Here is a 21931-nt window from a genome sequence, read left to right as displayed (position 1 = left end):
TGAATTTTTTATAAACACAGCTTTAGGCATAACCCATAAATGCTCCTATAGGTAGATAGTTAGGGTGTGGTCTAAGCTATTCTGACAAAGACATACCAGAATTCTTTGGTTACAGAAAAATGTCCTTCCCCTGTCACATTCCATAAGTGGGGGGCTAGCGGAGGGGCTGGTGCTTTGCTTTGTCAGAAACCAAGCTTTTCCTTTTTTTTTTTGTGGCTCTGGCATCCTGACAATTGCCCTCATCTGCTTGATCAGAGATGGGTCTTATCACTGGATTCTGGTTCTAGCCCCTGGGAAGGGGAAACAGAGAAAATAGTACAGTTTATTTTCTAGAGGGTGGGACCCGGAAGTTACTCTTCTCCCTTTTGTTCACATCCTGTTGACTGGAATTCTTCATATGATTACACCTAGAATATCAGAAATTAAGTCTCTAACTGGACAGCTTTGTGCTCACCTAAAAAGGAAGGATGTTCTTTACTAAGGGCAAAGAGGAAGAGACTAATTGATATTGAGGGAAAGGTGGTTGATTTCTGCCACAAATGTGATTTGTTATTTTTAGATATTTTGCAGTTTAGTTTGTTGTGTTGGTTTATGCCATATAACAGTGTGAGTCAGCCATAAGTGTACATATGTCCCCTCCCTCTTGAACTTCCCTTGTAATTTGGTTTTGATTTTAATTTTCAAGTATTTTCCTATTTTGTTAATTTCTGGTTTTACTACATCATGATAAAAGAATCTTGTCTGTGCTGTTTCTCCTATGAGGAATTTATAAAGGCTTGTGGATATTCCATAAGCCTTTGAAAAAATTTTCTCTGTTAGTATATGAGTTTGATTTATGCCATTTAGATTTCATTATCTATTATCATTTAGGTCTTTTATATTTTTAACTTAATTTTGACCTGTTGCATTTTGATGGCCTAAAAGGACATAAAGACCACAAGAACCATTGTGTTTATATTACTCTTTGCATTCTTGTACATTTTATGAACATTGATGCTGTGCTGTTTTTGTCCTCAGGGAGAAGGCCAGATCATTGATAAAAGTCTAATGAATCTGGGCAGTCTTGTTTCCCAGTTGTTTGCAGGTGCCTCATTCTAGCTCCAGCATATACGAGGGAAAAGTATCTATATTCCTAGAGCTTATTTTGACTTGCATTAGGTTAAATAATAATGGTTTTCTTTAACCTGAGTGAACATCTCTGTTTTTTTACTTATCACACAGGTAATTCTGACTCGAAGGACAGAAGAGGTGAGCCGTTCACCTTGCGTCTCTTGTCCTTTCATAGTATGCAATATCTGTTGGGCTTCCTCTGCTCAGTCTGTGTGACTTTGTGCATCTCTGGCTGTTACGTGTTTAGTTTCCCTTAAACTGTTTCCATAATTACCTCATGGAGAAGAGTAACAGAAACAAATATTCATCATTTTTAAATGTAGATGTTGTTTTTTCCGTAGTCTATAAAATGTTGGCCTTGTGTCACTCTATATGGATTTTCAGCCCTCTCGTATAAAGTCCCTATGGCAGAAGATGCTGTGTCAGTGCTCAAAGCAGGACTGTGGAATCCCTGGTCACCAGAGAATAGAACACATGGATCCCCATGTGTAGAAGTGCACATTTTGATTAGGGAATAGTAAGGCTGCCATCGTGGAGTAGGAAATGGAAACCCATTCCAGTATTCTTGACTGGAGAATTCCATGGACAGAGGAACCAGGCAGGCTACAGCCCATGGGGTCACAAAGAGTCACACAACCGAGTGACTAACACTTTCACTTTCTTTTCTTACTCTTCAGCCTTTTTCTTGCCCCAGATACTATCCCTGTTTTATCTACCTGACTAATATGGATTTTAATACTCTGATAAAAAGAAATAAATTACTTTAATTATCTAGATTATTGCTAATTGTGACACGCTAAAGGTCCATCTAGTCAAAGCTATGGTTTTTCCAGTAGTCATGTATGGATATGAGAGTTAGACCATAAAGAAGACTGAGTGCCGAAGAATTGATGCTTTTGAACTGTGGTGTTGGAGAGTCCCTTGGACTGCAAGGAGATCAAACCAGTCCATCCTAAAGGAAATCAGTCCTGAATATTCATTGGAAGGACTGATGCTGAAGCTCCATTACTTTGGGCACCTGATGCGAAGAGCCAACTCATTAGAAAAGATCCTTATTCTGAGAAAGATTGAAGGCAGGAAGAGATGGGAATGACAGAGAGTGAGATGGTTAGATGGCCTCACTGACCCAATGGACATGAATTTGACCAAGCTCCGAGAGATGGTGAAGGATAGGGAAGCCTGATATCCTGCAGTCCATGGGGTCTCAAAGAGCTGGACACGACTGGGCAACTGAACAACAATGTAATAAATGTTTTAAGTTTAAAAAATAATTTTGTGTAACTGCCTTTAACCAAATAGGAAAATGAAGATGCATACATAGTCTCAGCCTCATATGTAATGATAAGTTACTAGAGCCTATCTTTAGAAGTATTACTATAAATTTTGATATCACATTCTAATTTTAAAGCCAAGTGCTTTTTGACAAATGAGGCTATTGTTTTGAAGCATCTGTATTATGTTGGGTTTGCTAAGCGAATGATGTCTTATGTAGGTGATTAAGGGTTATAAATTCTTATGCATTGATCTTTGATATGTTTTTGAACAGCAGGAGCTGGTATTTTAATTGACAGAGCATAAAAGAATAAAAAGAGGAGAAGGGAGGCAAGCTGCTTTGCTTCCTTTCTTTCAAAGTTGAAGAAGCTATTTAGTGGGCCAGAAAGTTCCTTCAGTTTTTAAGTTAAAAAAAAAAAAGACATACTTTTCATTTTTACCAAGAACTTGACTGATCAACATATTCACTGTTTTGTTGCACTGTCTTCTGCCATTTTTCAGACAGTTTCATAATTCCATCTTGCCCAAACTTTTATCTTTTTGAGCAAAGAACTGTTTCAGGTGCCTTTTACAGTCTTTCAGGGAATTGAAATTTCTTCCTTTAAGAGAATTTTGTAAAGACCAAAATAAATGGAAATCTGAAGGTGCAATGTCTGGTAAATACAGTAGATGAATCAGAACTTCCCAGCCAAGCTGTAACAGTTTTAGCCATCAACGAAACATGTGGTCTTGTGTTACCCTGATGGAAGGAAGATTTTGCGTTTTCTGTTGGCTAATTCCAGATGTTTTTTGTTGAGTGCTGCTTTCAGTCGGTCTAATCTGAAGCAATACTTATTGGAATTAATTGTTTTTCTGGAAGGAGCTCCTAATGGAGAACTCCCTTCCAGTCCGCCATGTACCCACATTACATTGCTTGGATGAAGACCAGCCTTTGGTGTGATTGGTCGTGGTTCATTTTGCTTGCACCACAGTCACTTCCATTCCACATTATTGTACAGTATCCACTTTTCATCACCTGTCACAATTTGTTTTAAAAACAGAACATTTTCATTACATTTCAGTAAAGAATCACATGTGAATATATAGTCAAGAAGGTTTTTTTCCTCTTATGTGAAACCCAAACATCAAAGCAAGTAACATAACCAACCTGGTGTGGATGATTTTCCACACTTGATTTGGATATTTTGACCATGTCAGCTATCTTCCATGTGGTGTAATGTTATGTCTCTTGATCACTATCAACTTCAACTGGTCTGCTTGACCGTCAAGCATTGTCCATGGAGAAATCTCCAACATGAAACTTCGCAGACCACTTTCAACATTTTTGATCAGTCACAGCACCTTCTCCAAACACTCCACAAATCTTTTTTTGCGTTTCAGTGTCATTTTTACCTTTCTTGAAATAATAAGTATAATATGTTGAAAATGTTGCTTTTTTCCTTACATCTTAAGTATTAAAATAGCTATACAAAAATTCACCAATTTTGATATTTCGAAAAAAAATACACGCTGACATGACAGCTGTCACAATACAGTCTTAACAAAATTGTTTCGAATGAAGTTAGACACCTGAGCATTACTAAAGCCATCTTACCAAAAACACCAAACAGACTTTTTGGCCAACTCGGTAATTATTTTCTCATGTGTATTATTTATTAAATGTATTCCAAATTATTTTGGTGGAGCCAACCTTTTCCTAATTTTGAAAAATATAAGATTTACCATTTTAACCACATAGTTCAGTGGCATTAAGTACATTCACATTGTTACAGAATCATCACTACCATCTGTCCCCCGATTTTTTTTAATTATCTCAGACTAAAACTCTGTGAAGATGGCTGAGTGCTGAAGAATTGTTGCTTTTGAACTGTGGTGTTGGAGAAGACTCTTGAGAGTCCCTTGGACTGCAAGAGATCCAACCAGTCCATTCTGAAGGTGATCAGCCCTGGGATTTCTTTGGAAGGAATGATGCTAAAGCTGAAACTCCAGTACTTTAGCCACCTCATGCGAAGAGTTGACTCATTGGAAAAGACTCTGATGCTGGGAGGGATTGAGGGCAGGAGGAGAAGGGGACAGCAGAGGATGAGATGGCTGGATGGCATCACGGACTCGATGGACATGAGTCTGAGTGAACTTTGGGAGTTGGTGATGGACAGGGAGGCCTGGCGTGCTGCAATTCATGGGGTCGCAAAGAGTCGGACACGACTGAGCGACTGAACTGAACTGAAAACTCCGTAGCACATTAAGCAATAACTCCGTGTTTCTTCTTCCCCTAGCCCCTGGTAACCATTAATATACTTTCTATCTCTATAAATTTGTCTATGTACCTCATTCAAGTGGATTCACAATATTTGTTCTTTAGTAACAAGCTTTTCTTTTAAAACATTTTCACTGGTGTTAGTTTGTGTGACTGGATGATTTGTGTAATATACAGTAATATATTAAAGCTAATTCTAGCATTATCTACCAAAATACAGGGGTCATGAGTATACTCTCCAGTTGTTATTTAGTCATTGATAGTTTGAAATCCCAATTTTGTTAGTTTTGTTCTAGGGGAAATAGACTCTGAGACAGAGATTTCATGTACCTGTGAGGCAGTGATGGCAGGAGAATTGGGTAGGGGGTGGGAAATAAGATGCCATGATATCAGAGCAAGGGCATTAGTCTGTGTGGGCTTTGGAACTAGACCATGTGAGTTTGCGTGTTGACTCTACCACTTATGGCAGGGGTGGGGGTAGGTACTTTGTCTTCTTTTGCTGTTTGCAAGATAGGATGGGAACAAAATTTCCTCCATAGGGTTGTTGTGAGAAATGAAGTGACATTAAACTAGTACTGGGTCGGCATATAGCGGCTGCTCAGCAAGTCCTGCTACCGCTGCCACACTGTTACTGTTACTTAGATGGGTGACTAAAGGATCAGGAATCTCAGCCATCCAGTCAGAACTGTGGGAACAAGGGTGCTCCACAGTATCCCAAGGCAGGGTTACACTGCAGCTTGCTACCACATTAGGTCATTCTCTGTCCTGTATCTTTTAAACAAAATTCTGCATAAACTTGTCTCATCTTACTTTTTAATGTGCTGTGTGCTTAGTACTCAGTTGTGTCCAACTCTCTGTAACCTCATGGACTATAGCCCACCAGATTCCATAGTCTATCTATGGGGATTCTCCAGGCAAGAATACTGGAGTGGATTGCCATGCCCTCCTCCAGGGGATCTTCCCAACCCAGGGGTCGAACCCAGGTCTCCCTCATTGCAGGTGGATTCTTGACCATCTGAATGTTTTTAAAAGTAGGGTTTTTATATGAAGACCTTATAACTGATATTTGTTAAATAGCAAGAGTACAGGCTAAAACTTTTCTAACCATAAATTATTTTAGATGTAGTCATTTATATAACTTGAGTTTTTTTGGGGTTTTTTTGTTTTTTTTTTTAGATCTGGAATAGTACCCTGTTAGTATTTGTGAAGGAGTTCTCGAACTAAAGAGTTCTACAACCAGGCAGGATAAACATTCTGTTGCATCCTAGAGAGGCTCCTTAAAGTTTCTCAGCTCTCAGATCAGATCACCTGCTCCCCCTGGCTTTCTCTTTCAATTCTTTTCTAGAATTGGAATCTAGAAAGGGGCTGACATTCTTGTTAAAGAGATATCTTGATGTAAGTGACATTATTAAGTGAACTTCGTTTATAATGGCTTTCTGTTTTGGTGGTTTAGTCACTAAGTCGTGCCTGACTCTTGCCCACCAGGGTCCTCTGTCCATGGGATTTCCCAGGCAAGAATACTGGAGTGGATTGCAATTTCCTTCTCCAGGGAGTTTTCCTGACCCAGGGATGGAACCCGGATCTCCTGCATTGCAGGCAAATTCTTTACTGATGACCTGCCAGGGAAGCCCAGTGGTTTTCTGTAAGCACCTTTAATAATATATTCACTCAGCACCTATGAGATGCTGAAGATTCTCTGAGCGAGCAGTGTTCCCTGTCTCATGGAAGAAGCATGTGAACACCAAGAATCAAAGTCTACTCAGCTACATACTATTGAATATACCATACAAAGTGCTATGAGGAGAACCTAAAAGGCTCACTATACATGGGGAGTGGAAAGGAGGCATGATGGTGAGTTTTGAGCAGTTTAATATAGTAACTGAGGAAAACGAGGGTGCATGAGATAGAGTAAAAGCGAGGAGACATGAAAGAGCCAGTCATGTGGTTAAGGAACTGTGCGTGGTTAACTTGCATGAGGTGGGAAGTGGTAGGAGGCAGCCTTAGTGGTGCATTAAGCTCAGGGTGTCTCCTGGTGATGTAATGGAAGGAAGGAAGATGGTCAGATTATTGTTTAAGCAAGCTAACTCCAGAGGCCTTAGGGAAGATGAATGAGTAATAGAAAATAAGGCTTCCAAATGTAATTTGGCCCAAGACAACAGTGATTGGGTTCACCCCAGAGGTTTCGGCACTTGAGGCAACTTGATGACTTTCACTGTTTTTAGAGCAGTTTACAACCTATGAAGAAGCTCTTAAAATGATGGTGCCTTTGAGAGTTGATAAATATTTCTGCCAAAAAGTATGAAGACAAGACAAAAAATTGGGCCTTAGGACTTGAGGCTAGAGGAGTATGGCCTTTACTTTACTGATTATGTTGCAGTTGACCAGGGGTGTCTTCAGACTTTGGATGATTCACTTGTCTACATATGTTCAGTCACTTCAGTCATGTCCAACTCTCTTGCAACCCCATGGACTGTAGCCCACCAGGCGCCTCTGTCCAAGGGATTCTGCAGGCAAGGATACTGGAGAGGGTTGCCATTTATGAGCCCTTAGAATAATATGCCCTTTGTTTTCTTGGAAAGGGAGTATAAGCAAATAGACAACTGTTGTCCCAGAACACCATTTTAGTACTTTTAAAATGCTGCCCTTTAAATGCCCTTTAAATCTAGCAGAATGGATGGTTGGGGAGTGGGGTGTTAGGATGGGAGTGGCAGGGAATGGGCCACCGTTCCTGCCTTGGCTGCATCATATAAGGCCATATCTCCAGAGAGCCCAGACCAGGACAAGGCTAATAAGCACAATGAGATGATGAGTCTGTCTGGTTTGGGAGGAGCCCTACCTAGTATGGTGACTGGATTATGAGCGTGTCTCCAAGTCTGAGATTTGATACAGGAAGCTGTAAATTCTCTCCTCTTTTATTAATAGATCTGAGTCTCCTTCCGTCACACAGGGCTGGGACATCTTTACTATCTGTATTATCTTTAACTATATTTAAAAAAAACATGGGTATAATTCAGATGTCAGGAGGTAAAATCTGACTTTAATGATTGAGGACTGTTCTGGCCTGAAAGCTTGGGAGAGTTAAAATGTTTTTCCAGCAAACTCATAGAAAAAGATATCAGATTTTGGTTACCAGAGGTGGGGAGTAGGGGGAGAGGGAATTGGATAAAGGCAGTAAGTCCTAGGGATGTACATAATTAGCACTTGTTTTTGTCGTCCAGTCACTAAGTCGTGTCCAACTCTTTATGAACCCGTGGGCTGCAGCCTGCCAGACTTCCCTGTCCTTTACTATCTCCCAAAATTTGCTCAGACTTGTGTCTGTGGAGTCAGTGATGCCATTCAACCATCTCATCCTCTGTTGCCCCCTTCTCCTTTTGCCTTCAGTCTTTCCCAGCATCATGGTCTTTTCCGATGAGTCAGCTCTTCACATCAGATGGCCAAAGTATTAGAGCTTTAGCAGCAGTCCTTCCAGTGACTATTCATGGTTGATTTCTTTTAGAATTGACTGGTTCCATCTCCTTGCTGTCCAAGGGATTCTCAGGAGTCTTCTCCAGCACCACAATTCAAAAGCATCAATTCTTTGGCACTTAACCTTCTTTATGGTCCAACTCTCACATCTATACATGACTACGAGAAAAATCATAGCTTTGACTATACAGACCTTTGTTGGCAAAGTGATGTCTCTGCTTTTGAATATGCTGTCTAGGTTTGTGGTAGCTTTTCTTCCAAGGAGAAAGTGTCTTTTGGCTTCATGGCTGCGGTCACTGTCCGCAACGATTTTAGAGTGCAACAAAATAGAATCTGCCACTGTTTCCATTTTTTTCCCTATCTATTTGCCATGAAGTAATGGGGCTGAATGTCATGATCTTAGTTTTTTGAATGTTGAGTTTTAAGCCAGCTTTTTCACTCTCCTCTTTCACCTTCATCAAGAGGCTCTTTAGTTCCTCTTCACTTTATACCATTAGGGTGGTGTTATCTGCATATCTGAGGTTGTTGATATTTCTCCTGGTAGTCTTGGTTCCAGCTTATGACTCATCCAGCCCAGCATTTCGCATGATATACTCTGCATATAAGTTAAATAAGCATGGTTACAATATACAGCCTTGACGTACTGCTTTCCCAATTTGAAACCAATCCGTTACACCATATCTGGTTCTAACTATTGCTTATAAGTAGTACTGCTGCTGCTCCTAAGTCTCTTCAGTCGTGTCCGACTCTGTGTGACCCCAGAGACGGCAGCACACCAGGCTCCCCCATCCCTGGGATTCTCCAGGCAGGAACACTGGAGTGGGTTGCCATTTCCTTCTCCAATGCATGAAAGTGAAAAGTGAAAGTGAAGTCGTTCAGTCATGTCTGACTCTTTGCGACCCCATGGACTGCAGCCCACCAGGCTCCTCCATCCATGGGATTTTCCAGGCAAGAGTACTGGAGTGGGGTGCCAACACCTTCTCCGATAAGTAGCATTAGCATATGTTAAAAACAAAAGAGAGGAAATTCTAAGTGTTGTCATGCAAGAAAAGAATTTTTTCTGTATATTTAATTTTGTGTCCGTATAAATCATGGATGTTCCCTAAACTTACTGTGATAATTGTTTTATGATGTAAGATCATCATCCTGTATACCTGAAACTTTCTGTTTCTGTGAATTTCACTGCTCTGATAGAAGTGAAATCATACTATATTTGTCCTTTTGTGACTGACTTATTCACTTAGCTTAATGTCTTCAAGATTCATCCCTACATTGTAACATATGTTTCTTACTTTTTAAGGCTAAAAATATTTCATTGTATACATATGCCATGTTTTGCTTATCCATTCATCTGTCAGAGGACATTTGGTTGCTTCTACACTTTAGCTATTGTGACTAATGCTGTTAAGAACATGGATATTCTTTTGAGCATATACCCTGAAGTGGAATTGCTGGATCATATGGTAATTCTATTTTTTGTGGAACTGCCATACTGTCTTCCATAGCAGCTACACCATTTTTACTTTTCTACCAATGCTGGCCAATACTTACTATGTTCTAGGACCTTTTATAATAATAGCCATCCTGGTAAGTGTGAGATTGCTCCTCATTTTATAGTGGCTATTTTAAATTGATACGGGGTCCTCTTGCACAAATTGCAGTATATTTTGAAGATTTACCCTAATTCTTATATTACCTCTTCTGTCCTTGATGTTTGTTACAGTCTTCTGTAGGACTCTGGTTGAACTTTGCTCTGGAGCACTGAGGGGACTGTAATGTGCTTATAGTACGGTAATGGCATTATGAATATGTTAAGAATTCTTATCTTTTAGTGATACATACTGAAGTAACTACAGTTGAAATGATATCTCTCAGATTTGCCTTAATATATGCAACGGGTATAGACCAGTGGTTCTCAGTTCAGTGTGATTTTTTCCCCTAGAAAACTCTTGGCAACATCTGAAGGTGATTTTTGGGCTTCCCCTGGTGGCTGTGTTGTTAAAGAGTCCACCTGCCCGTGTTCAACCCCTAGGTCAGGAAGGTTCCCTGGAGAAGGAAATGGCAACCCACTCCAGTATTCTAGCCTGGAAAATCCCATGGACAGAGGAGCCTGGCAGGCTACAGTCCATGGGATCCCAAAGAGTAGGACACGACTTAGCAACTAAACCACAGAAGCTGATTTTGGTCATCACAATTAAGGGTTTTCTACTGGCATCTAGTAGCTAGAGACCAGAAATGTTGTTAAACAGCCTGTGGTGCACACGACAACCCCCTACAACAGAGAATTAGTTATCCCACAGTGTTAATTAGTGTGCAGCTAAGAAACCCAGACCTGGTAAAGATGAAAAAACTGGCTTGTGATGATACTGTTGAAGTGAAATAATAAGTGCATAGGGATCTATTGTAGTGTTCTCTTTTCCCCTGAGGGAGTTTGAAAGTTTTCCATATAAGGTATAAAATATATATGCAACTTCTATTTATTTATATATATTTAATAAAGGAGCCATCAGCACACTTCCTGTCTGTATAGAGCATTGTTTTTCCAACTGAATCAGAGTTAGATACCACAGCCTGTCTGTATACAAGCTGTGGTTGGTGAGCCTTTGGTTAAATACCCTGCTACCTCAGAGCCTACTTTTATCCCTAGTCCTGGTTGACTCTGAGTTGAGGTGTTTCTTGGTCCAGGCTGGGAGAACTAGTACTGCCTCTCTACTGGAGTTTCTTTAGCTCTCATCTCTTTAGCAGTCTAATTCCTTCTGCTTTGTCTTCCACAAATCCCTCAAAGTTTCTGGTCTACTGATGCCACTCTATTTCTTCTGTCATTTCAGTGTCCTTTTGGCAAGAGAAAAAAATAAAACTATGGATTTTGCCCACTGTCTTGAGCCAGATGTCTTCTAATTACCTTCTTTTAATACCTGATATACAGCCCTCTGTGATTGGCATTGAACTGAGACATAATATGGTGATAAATCATTAATTCTTTTGCTCATTCACTCGGTATAGTCCATCTAGTATTTGTTCAGCACCCAGTATGTGTGAAATTCTGTGCTAGGTGTTAAGTATATGGTGAGAAGCAAAGCAAATATATAATCCTTGCCTTTGTAGAATTTAGGGTATAAAGGAGGGATACTCATAATCAACTTTACTCAAATAAATACAGAATGTGAGGGGTATTTTCAAAGGAAATAACAGTATTCTGTGCAAAAAAAAAAAAAAAAGCTAATATTGACTGTGTACGTAATTGTGTGCAAATTACTGTGCCGAGAACTTTACGTGGATAATCTCATTTAATCTTTAGAATAACTGAGTTTAGAGATAGGGAAACTAAGACCTACCTGATTTAATGTTAAGTCAGAAAAGAGCTCTCTGGAAAAAAGTAATACTTGAAATGAGAACTGAATGACTAGGAGTTCAGTTCAGTTCAGTCACTCAGTTGTGTCTGACTCTTTGCGATCTCATGGACTGCAGTACGCCAGGCCTCCCTGTCCATCACCAACTCCCAGAGTTTACTCAGACTCATGTCCATTGAGTTGGTGATGCCATCATCTCAGGCTTTGTCGTCCCCTTCTCCCACCTTCAATCTTTCCCAGCATCAGGGTCTTTTCAAATGACTAGGAGTTATCCAGGTAAAGAATGGAGGGAGGCTAAATACAGCAGAAGGAATAGGGTTCAAAGGCCCAAGGAAAGAGCAAACCCAGCATGGAAGGCTACCAATGACTGAAGTTCAGTGAGCAAGGAAAGAATGGAGGAGACAGAAAAAGCAGGGGCTAATTGGGGGAGGTTATTACTGTCAAGGTAAGGATATTAGATTTCAGTCTAAAGGTCCTAGGAAACCTTGGAAGGTTTTACGTAAGTGGAGACTATGATCTGATTTGCTTTCTTCAAGATCACTGTCCCTGCTTTGTGGAAAGTGGACTGGCAAGGGATAGTGGCTTATTGTGATTCAGATAAGAAAGGACAGAGATTTAGACTAGAGTGATAGAAACAGAAGGGAAAAAAGGCAGACAAATTTGAGATGTTGTTTTAGTACCAAGACATTACTTGCAGGAACTTCCCTGGTGATCCAGTGGTTTAGAATCTGTCTTGCAATGCATGGGATGGAGGTTCAATCCCTGGTCAGGGAACGAAGATCCCGCATGCCACAGAGCAACTAAGCCCAAGCCCCACAACTAAGACGCAACACAGCCCAATAAATAAATAAGGTGAGAGACTTTTTTTTTAATAAATAAAATATTACTTGCAGCTGAGTTGCATATAGAAGATAAGCGTAAGGAAGAAATTAAGGGAATTCTTACAATTCTTAGGTGAGCAGCAGGGTGGATGGATGGCAGTGCTAACTACTGAGTTACTGGTGAAGGAAATTTTTTTTAATGCAGGAGGGTGGCATTGCCTATGAAATTTAAAGTAAGGTAAGATAGTTTCAGAAAAGTTTAAAGAAAAGTCTGACCAAGCAGTGCAAATGTAGAAATTGCTAGCATATAACTTGAGCTTCCAGCCTGGTCTGATCAACTGGATGAGTATTGAGAAGAGTGCCAAGGACAAAGCCCTGAGTAAATCAGACATTTAAAGTTCTGTGTGAGAAAAGGAACAACTGATGAGGAAAAATATGAAGCAGCCAAGGGACAGAAAGAAGAATGTTTTCTCGTGGAAACTGAAGAGAAGAAAGTTCTTCAAAGAGGAGGGAGTAGTCAGCCAGTTTGAATGCTCATTTTAATATGAGGTTCACATACCAGGGTATGTTTGAAAACTGCCATCAACAAAGAAGCTTGGTATAATATTTCCCATCTTTTTAAAAACAGACAAACTTTCCATCTTGCCTCTGCCTTCAGCTGCTGCTTTTCTCTGCATCTCTTGATGATGCAAGTCCTCACCTCAGATAAGGAATCGGTGTCTCACTGTCTTTTCTTTCCAACTTTATTTCATTCCATTTGGGCTTTCTCAATAACTTAACTGAAACCACTCTTTTGAAAAGGTTACCAATAACTGCCCTCTTGTTGAATCAAGTTTCACTTCCCTGTTTTCATCCTACTTAATCTGTCTATAGTATTCGATTGAGTTGATTACTCTCACTGTCTTGAAAAACTCTTCTTGGCTTTCATGACACCACATTCTCCTGGGTTATCTCCTACTTTAAGACTGCTACTTACAAGTTAGTTTGCCTACCTGATCTTTTTAAGAATGTAAATCTACTTACATATCTTCCCTCTTCAAACTCACCAATCACATAGTGTTTCTCATCACATTCAGAATTAAATCCACACTCATTACCATAGCGTACAAAGTCTTCTCATTCCCGCCCACCTCTCCAGCCACATCTTGTACCAAAACTGGTCTTTGTGCTCTTCCTTGAACCCACCAAACTATTAAGGACTCTTATGCTCACTAGTCCCTGGGCCTAGAAAACTCTTTGCACAGACCTTTTTGTGATACGCTTCTTCACATTATTTGCACCTCTGCTCAGTGTAACTGAGAATTCTGTGGATTGAGGAGCTTGGTAGGCTACAGTCCATGGGGTCGCAAAGAGTCAGACATGACTGAGCGACTTCACTCCAGTGTAATTACTTCAGACCTTCCCAGACTACTATAACATAGCTAGCCACTGCCCTCTCCCAAAGCCCATCAACTCTGTATCCCCTTACCCTTCTTTTCATCATGTATCTTATCTCTGAAATTATTTATGATCAGTTTTCTCCTTCTTCCCCCAGAATGTCAGCTCTCTCTCAGTTGTCTGTTTAATCACTTCTCTATTCCCAGTGAATGGAACAGTGTCTGGCATACAGTGTGGGTCCATAAATTTTTTTTGGATGAATGCTAATAGGAGGTTGAATCAGATGAGGGTGGGAATGTTTCCGTTGGATTTGGCAATATGCCATTTGTTGGTGTCCTTCATGAGGAATTTAAAGGGTGCACTCAGGGTAGGTGTCAGCAAACTAGAGTATGGAGTACCCAGAGGTAAGAGGTTAGAGAAGACAACTGTTTTATAAGATAACTGTGAAGAGAGACATGGGACTGGCTATTGGTGATAGGAAGAAGGTCAGTGAGGTCAAGAAGACAGATACTTGAGGTGACAGTAACAGATGTAATACAGACCACATGTGACAGGATTGACTTTTACATGGAGGGATCTGCTGCAGAGGGCAGAAAGTGACGCTGCTGGAAAGGGTGGAAAATGGTGAAGATAGTTACAAATTCATACTGGTTGTATAGTTTGTGGCAGGGGCATGAAAGTGCAGGAGGAGGGTGAGGCTCATTATGGGGTGGAAAGGAAGCCAGGCCCTGTGGAATGGAGGGCAGAGTTGCTGTATCTCCTCCAGGCCAGATGTTGCTGTAGTTGGGGTCCTGGTGGAAAGAGGTAGAAAAGGATGACTGTGGAAAGAGGCAGAAAGAGTAACCAGCAGTTTTAGACACACAGTCCTTAAAGATCCAATAATGTCTCCTTGCTCCTGGAACAGTATTCTCTGTTCCAGGAAACTGTTTTCATTTATGATAGGAAAATTGTCCTTTTTCCTTTCTCTCCCATCTTCATGGAACCCACTGAGCCTGGGAGAAAGTACACTGTTGGGCCTACACCCCAGCTTGCCATCAGGATTGGATGTGTTCATGCTTTCAAACATTTGAGTATTTCTTACATGCTGAGCACTGGTTTTGTCTTAGGCTCTGTAGCAATGAAAGAAGCAGTCTCTGCCTTCAAAGAACTTTCATTCTAATATAAGGAGACAGAGAATAAACATATGTATGATAAGTCAGGTTGGGTGGGCATGTCACCCTAGGCCTTTACCTTCCTCTTCACCCAGTAGCCCTGGGCTGGCACTCTTCTCATTTCTCCCTCTCCTCCTCCCCATGCCCAACCATCTGTCAGTACATAAGCATTTGGAAGAGCTGTTCTTCCTCATCTGAGTGTTTCCCTGAGCAGGGGACTCAAGCCTTCCATTACCTACAGTGGTTAACAACATGTTTTGTTCTCTTGATTTCAGATGAGACGCCAATTATTGCAGTGATGGTGGCCCTGTCCTCTCTGCTAGTGATCGTGTTTATTATCATAGTTTTGTACATGTTAAGGTGAGCATACTGATGCTTCTGCATTCTTGTGGACTCTGTTTCAGTACCCCAGGTTCTCGATAAGCCCACAAGTCCAAAAGACAGTAGGATAAGGACAATGAATAGGATAGAGGGAATGACTTATGGTAGCTTTCCTAAGATTGAAATTCTGCTTAAAAATGTTGTTAAAATTTTATATTGTCTTAACACCCAGCCCCTTCCTTTGGCTTCCATCTGTCCCAAGTCCAGTCCCTCAACTCCAATTCATCCTAAAGCCCAGGACTGTGGTTTAGAGGTTGAGGGAAGATGCCACAGTCTGTTGTTACTGATCGGCATTTTAAGGTCTTCATATCTAGCCCTATTAAAACAACCCCTGATAGCGCCCCAGTGGAGATTATGTGTTCAGTTAAGGTCTACTTTATTTCTGGTTGGGGCTTTGACTCCAAACCCTTCTAGGGCCCCTGACTCGGCATGCTGGACTGAACCATGTAAGCAACAGGGTTCCTGTTCCTGACTTTCTTCCAGGGTCTTTAGATACTACTCCTCAAACAGGGAGCAAAAGCCAGGAAGGGAAACCCAAGGAAGGGAAGTGGGAGGTACATTTGTTCTTTTCCTACTGGAGTCACTGCCTTGACTGAGTTTAACTCTGCCCTTATTTTTGGCTTAAGCTGCTCTGGGCTCCCTCTGTTCTTCTGTATGGATAAAGAGAGGGGAACCTCGTACACCCCTATAGTTTGTCTTATGTCTCCTATCTTTCTGCGGGAGACTTGTGGCCAGACCTGTTCCACCAAGTCTGAAGCTCTGAGTTTCTCTCATTACACCCAGAAAGTATCAGGATTTTTGTTTGATACTCTCTTATCTCCCTCCACTTTATTATACCCGTATATCCTACTCAGTGTCTCTATCTGGTGTGGCTGTGATTTGCAGCAAATCCTGAAACTGTGCAAAGGAGCCATTTCAGTGAGAATATACTATGAGGGGTCCCCGGGGTTGAATTCTAGTGTGCTTAAGCAAGAGCACACTGAGGTGCTCAGTCTCCGCTGAAGCTGCTTCAGTGTGTAAAGGCTGAATTGATAAGTGGAACTACAAACCAGGGATTAGTCTCTCTTCCATGCTTAGTGTTTCACTGTGAACATTTTCTCATTAGGTTTAAGAAATACAAGCAAGCTGGGAGCCATTCCAATTCTTTCCGCTTATCCAATGGCCGCACTGAGGATGTGGGTAAGACACCCCTGAATGACATGGGGGACTTTCATGGAGAAGAAAAATCAAGAAAATAGGAGTTTCCCCATCCTAAAAGAAAAAAGAATTGAGAGCAGCACTAGTGTTTGGACGCCTGGCGCATGAGCTAGAGCCCATAATTTGGTCTCCAGAGAAGGGCTATGTCCCAAAGGCACCTGACCAACCTTCCCCCTTATGCACTGCAGAACCCCAGAGCGTACCACTTCTGGCCAGGTCCCCAAGCACCAACAGGAAGTATCCGCCCCTGCCTGTGGACAAGCTGGAAGAGGAGATTAACCGGAGAATGGCTGATGACAATAAGCTCTTCAGAGAGGAATTCAACGTGAGTTCTTTGCTGAGGCTGGTGTATCAGCAGGGAGAAAGGCAGACCTACGGTCAAGCCTTTTGAGTGATGGGGTAGAAAACAGGTTTCTAATGGGTTATGAGGTGAGGAGTTTTTACCAAGTTCATCTGACTTCTTTCCTATGTGATTATGGACAGGAAATGAAAAAGAAACTGGCTTGCCTCCCTCATCTACCCATCTGTCCATTCATTCATCATTTCGTCTGTTACTTTTGTTTACTTATCCAGAATCTAATATATGTGAGGTGCCAGAGGTTTGCGAGGGGAGCAAAAGCAGATAGTCCCTGCATTCAGGGAGCTTGGTATGTAAGTTCAAACAGCAGTATAGAACATGAAGAACTGGAGGGACATGAAGAACTGGTGCTGAGGCGTGGAAACCTATATTAGGAGGTGTGGCCTTTAGAGTCTAGAGCCAAGGGGTCCCAGTAGACAATAGGAGGAAGTCATTGTGGAAAATGAGGACCATGGCAGATTGCAGGGCACAGGCCTCATCTTGGGTAGTGTTTACATTTGTATGTTTTATAAATCCCTCAAGAAAACAGACCATGTTTGTGAATCTACCAGTTGCTGATCCCAGTCCACTAATTCAGAATTTACTTTAAAACAAATGATGTTTTAATTGAGACCCAGTCATAGGCAAGGACATTGGGGAAAGGCAGATGGGGAACATTCCAGGTACTGGGAATATCAGAATCAATCTGTCAGTAGTAACAGTAGGTGAGGGAAGGCACATTCAAAGAAGAATAAAAGCTGCGAGTGGCTGAAAGGCAGAGACTTGAGGGAGATGAAAATGTAGAAGACTGAGCCAGACTGTAGATCCTGTAGACTGTCATGAGAGAGGTGGAAAGCCACAGACCAGCCAGGTTTGTATTTTGAAAAAAATGACTCAGACTGGTGGTTAGGGAATAGCCAGGATAGAAAAGAAAATGGGGAGACCAGGATAGAAACCGAAAATACAGTTAGGGGCTGCAGCAGTTAGACCAGAGGTGCTGATCTGACTGATGTAAAAGTGGTAATGATTAGGGAGAGGAGAGTGGATTTGAGGACACAAGAACAGTTCCATACTTGGCTAATTCATCAACCTGGGCTTTGCTGAATTCTCAGTCTCGTTCATACCTTTCCACTCAGCCATGTGTCAGCCCTGTTTCTTAGGCTGGCTCCCCTCATGATGCCAAAATGGCTGCCCAGGGAATTCCCTGGTGGTCCAATGATTAGGACACTGCATGTTCTATGCTGAGTGCCTGGGTTCAGTCCTTGGTTGGGGAACTAAGATCCCATAAACCATGCATCAAACCATGCCCCCCCAAAAAAGTAATGGCTGCCCTAGTTGTAGGCACAAATGGAGGTTAACAGGTCCAGGGGGAAAAGGGTGACTGTTTCTTCCTGTGTGTTTCCTTTTATTAGTGAGGAAAACTTTCCCAAAAGCTTCTGGGGACTTACCTGGTCACATATTCTTTCACAAACTAGTCATAGGCAAGGGAGAAATAGACTTACTGCACCTGGTGGAGACCAATCCAGATTATTCCTGTGTCATGTAGAAGATGAGTGGATAACCCATAGAATGGGAGCTCTTGTAGCAAGGAGGAAAGGAGGAGTGATTATTGGGGTATTTGCTCCACCACTGAAGGGCTTGGAGTGGAGAGTGATGTGGTTAGATTTACAGTCTGAGATGTACAGTAGCTAGTACAGTCACTAGCTACAATTTAGAGAATAGATGGGAGGGAAGCAAGAGGTGAAGCAGAAGACCATTTACCAGGGAAGAGTTAAGTAATAATTTGGACCCCTTTTTCTGGCTGTTAGAAGAACACTACCATTTAATACTCTTTATTGATTAAGAACATTTCACCTTATCCCACAAGATAGCACCCTAGCCTCAACACTATAGCTAGGTCTCCAGTAGGCATTCTGTTGTTTTGTAAGTGTAAGCTACTTCTGAGTAATGAGTATGTGACCTTGTAGCCATATTTTTTCTGTGAAATGAATTCTTTGTTTGGAGATAATTCCCTTAGATCCCATAACAAATATCTGGGTAGAGGTGGTGTTCCTAAGAGGCACAGTAGGCAAATTCAGATAGGTATTGTGACAGCCAACTGCTGTGCTACCGTGGCCACATATGTGCAGTTGCGGTGGTGAGGGAAAGAGCTGATCAGCGTCTCTTGGCTTCTTACAGTGAGTGCCATCTGGTGAGCATACACAGGGAGCGTAATACATATTTCCTGTCTTTCTTGTCCCAGTTATCTACTACCCAGGGGTCAGCTTAGATCTTGACATCCAGTGAAGTGAATAGTGTGATACCTTGCTTGAAGTTCTGTTCACCATGAATTTCTCTTTTACTCAGAGTGATACCTAAGTAGATTATCCCATAGCAGTCTACCTCCAGAATGGGCTAGCATGACTCACGGAGCCATTTGTACACTAGGCTGGACTTTTTTCTCCCTTAGTCATCAGGAAGTCAGTGGAATCTACTGAAGGAGTGGGTGTGTGGCATGTGTTCTGTTCACATCCATTTCAGCTGAATTCTGGACATGTCCCAGTTTATAAGCCTACAGACTTACATAATACTAAGTTTGGGCTTCCCAGGTGGCTCAGTGGTAAAGAATCTGCCTGCCAATGCAGGAGACGTGGGTTCGATCTCTGAATCAGGAAGATCCCATGGAGAAGGAAATGGCAACCCACTCCAGTGTTCTTTTTTTATTTTGCTTTATTTAGCTGTGTCAGGTCTTGGTTGCAGCATGCGGAATGTTTGATCTTCATTGTAGCATGCAGGATCTTTGTAGCTGTGGCATGGGAACTCTTAGTTGTGGCATGTGGGAACTCGTCCCCTGACCAGGATCAAACCCAGGCCCCCTGCATTGGGAGTGTGGGATCTTAGCCACTGAACTTCCAGGGAAGTCCCCCCACTCCAGTATTCTTGCCTGGAAAATCCCATGGACAGAGGAGCTTGGTGGGCTACAGTCCAAGGGGTTGCAAAAGAATCAGACACAACTGAGCAACGCTAAGTTTATAATGAGCGGTTAAGGTCATGGACATCTAGTGTCCCATGGCCAGGCTTACATCATTACCAGAGCCCAATGCTAAACTAGAAGCATGATGTTGCTGACAGGATAATGATCTTTTCCCCAGAGTCTAAGGTTATTTCATTACAGTTCTCCTGCTCAGCTTTAATCAGAGACACTTAGGGCCCCCCAAACCTCCCAGAATTCATTTCTCTGCCCTCGATCAGCTAGAGAGCCTTCTCTTTTCAGATCACTCAACAAATGAGTCGGAGCAGGACACCAGCATGAGATAGGTGTTGTCTCCAAAATCTGTAATGGCCCAGCAAGCATCACTCCTCCTCCTTCAAGTGGGCAGAGGTTGGGGGCACAGGGGTAAGGAGTAGCAACTTGTTCTTTACGGTAGACGGTGATGTGCTGTGGGCCTTTGACTTTAAGAAAATTTGGCCTAGGTGGCAAGCCACTATATTTTTGTTTGTATGTCTATCATGTACATCTAAGACACATAATATCCTGTTCTTCAAGTCCTGTTACTTTCTTGTTATCAGCATAGTTATCAGGGTGATATCCTGTGAAACTAAGACAAAACCCCAATGAACCAGATCACTGCAGAGAGAGGTCAAGATGATTTATCACTGAAGCTGCTCCTGCCATGAGGAAGGGAAACTGCGCCATGTAGTCTTTGTGCATCATAAAGGGAAAAATAAGTACACTTGCCATATTAATAGTGAAATTCCAGGTACCGGGGGTTATATTCATCTTTAGGAAGGCGAGCACATGTGGAAAAGCAGCTGCAGATCTGCAGCTCCACATGATTTGTGTATGCTATATACTGACATTCCTAAAAACTGTCATCTCATCTATTTGGTAACTTATATGGGGAGTAATAGGAAGCAGCAGAATAGTTAATACTAGTAGTTACTGAGCACTTGCTTCATGCCATCAGTAAACACACACATGTAAATGGGTTATCTCATTGTTACCCACAACTTTTAAGTCTCCTGTAGCAGTTAGGATATCTGTGACTTGCCTGGGACTTAGCCTTTTGATAAAGGGAGATTATTACTCCAGCAGCTTGCATTTGTTCTGGAGGTGATAGTGTGGCCTCTGAAGCTTTTTTCCTCTCACTAAGATCAAGAATCCTATTTTGATGTCAGTTCCTTCTTCTAAAAGATTCAGGTGCTTTCCTCACCAATGTGCACCCTCTATTAAGGCATGCGTTATAGGTCCCATCAAGGACACGATGAAGATATCAGTAAGAAGGTTGAACCTGTTGAATCCCTATAACACTGATCACCCCTACTTTGTCCCAAGGGCTTTCTGGCTTTTCATTGAACCCAGCTTTCAGTCCAGGTTCCATCTGGCCACTCCACCACTAGAATTGTGGCCAGTTTCCTAAGCAGGCACACTAACTGCAGAAGTTCAGTTAACCATGCCATAACTAGAAATCTGGCCCTATTCAAAAGTTAGGATTAGATCCCTCCTTGATCTAACATTCTCAAAATCTATATCAACAGTTATTCCTATGTTTTTTGATGATCCAACTCAGTGAATTCTTGCAGTTTCTTCTGGGTGTTAGTTCTTTGCTTTTCTACCTTCTTTATGTATATTTCCTCCAGATTGTGTTATACTTGCATCCTGATTATCCATGAGCAATGGGAGCTGGGTTGTGGGGCAGTTTTCATCATGAAAGCAGGATGCAGTGAAAAGCACAAGAGAGATTTTTAGAAGTTGGTTGTCTCCAACTGTTGTTCTGTTTCATTTTTGCATCATTTCAATTATCTCGCTTGATAACTTGAGATAATTTTCTCACTAGATAATTGAAAGCCTTGTCTTTCACATGACCAACCAAGAAAAGATGTGAATTCCATTGGCGTTAACATTTAGTAATCAGCAACGTTCTGAAACCTTAACTTTTGGTTCAGCAAAATACATAGCACAGTCAAAGAAGGGCCCTGAGTTTTATGGTGTCTTTGGAGATGAATATTTGATGTTGGAGCTGGTCTTTTTCTTGTTTTATTGTCTAAAATTGTTAGAAATAATTCTATTACTTGGTTTCAGTGTCTCTTGTCTCCTTTTAATTGGGACTCCCCTCTCCCTAAATTCCTTTACCATCAGCTGGAACAGCTGGAACATGTCCCACGTGATCGCAAGCCAGTAACTGAAGTAACTGTTATAGAGTCATGAGGTATAAGTGGCTCGCTCTTTCCCA

General features: G+C 41.7%; 1 protein-coding gene across 20 annotated transcripts in view; it reads left to right on the top strand.

The window, feature by feature from the left end:
- Positions 1 to 21931, top strand: part of PTPRA (protein tyrosine phosphatase receptor type A) — a 168549-nt gene that overhangs the window by 110712 nt on the left and 35906 nt on the right. For 11 of the 20 annotated variants that reach the window (XM_042229816.1, XM_027976873.2, XM_027976872.2 and 8 more), the window contains 4 exons: positions 1222 to 1248; positions 15079 to 15163; positions 16290 to 16363; positions 16570 to 16706. In XM_042229816.1, coding sequence (XP_042085750.1) covers positions 1222 to 1248; positions 15079 to 15163; positions 16290 to 16363; positions 16570 to 16706 — 323 coding nt within the window. Of the gene's footprint in view, positions 1 to 1221; positions 1249 to 6124; positions 12307 to 15078; positions 15164 to 16289; positions 16364 to 16569; positions 16707 to 21931 lie in introns of those variants that run through there. The other 9 variants (XM_060397643.1, XM_042229817.2, XM_015099746.4 and 6 more) reach the window with 2 other exon arrangements.

The sequence above is a fragment of the Ovis aries genome, chromosome 13 (assembly GCF_016772045.2).
Source record: "Ovis aries strain OAR_USU_Benz2616 breed Rambouillet chromosome 13, ARS-UI_Ramb_v3.0, whole genome shotgun sequence".
Taxonomy (NCBI): domain Eukaryota; kingdom Metazoa; phylum Chordata; class Mammalia; order Artiodactyla; family Bovidae; genus Ovis; species Ovis aries.
This window is presented reverse-complemented; position numbering and strand designations above follow the sequence as displayed.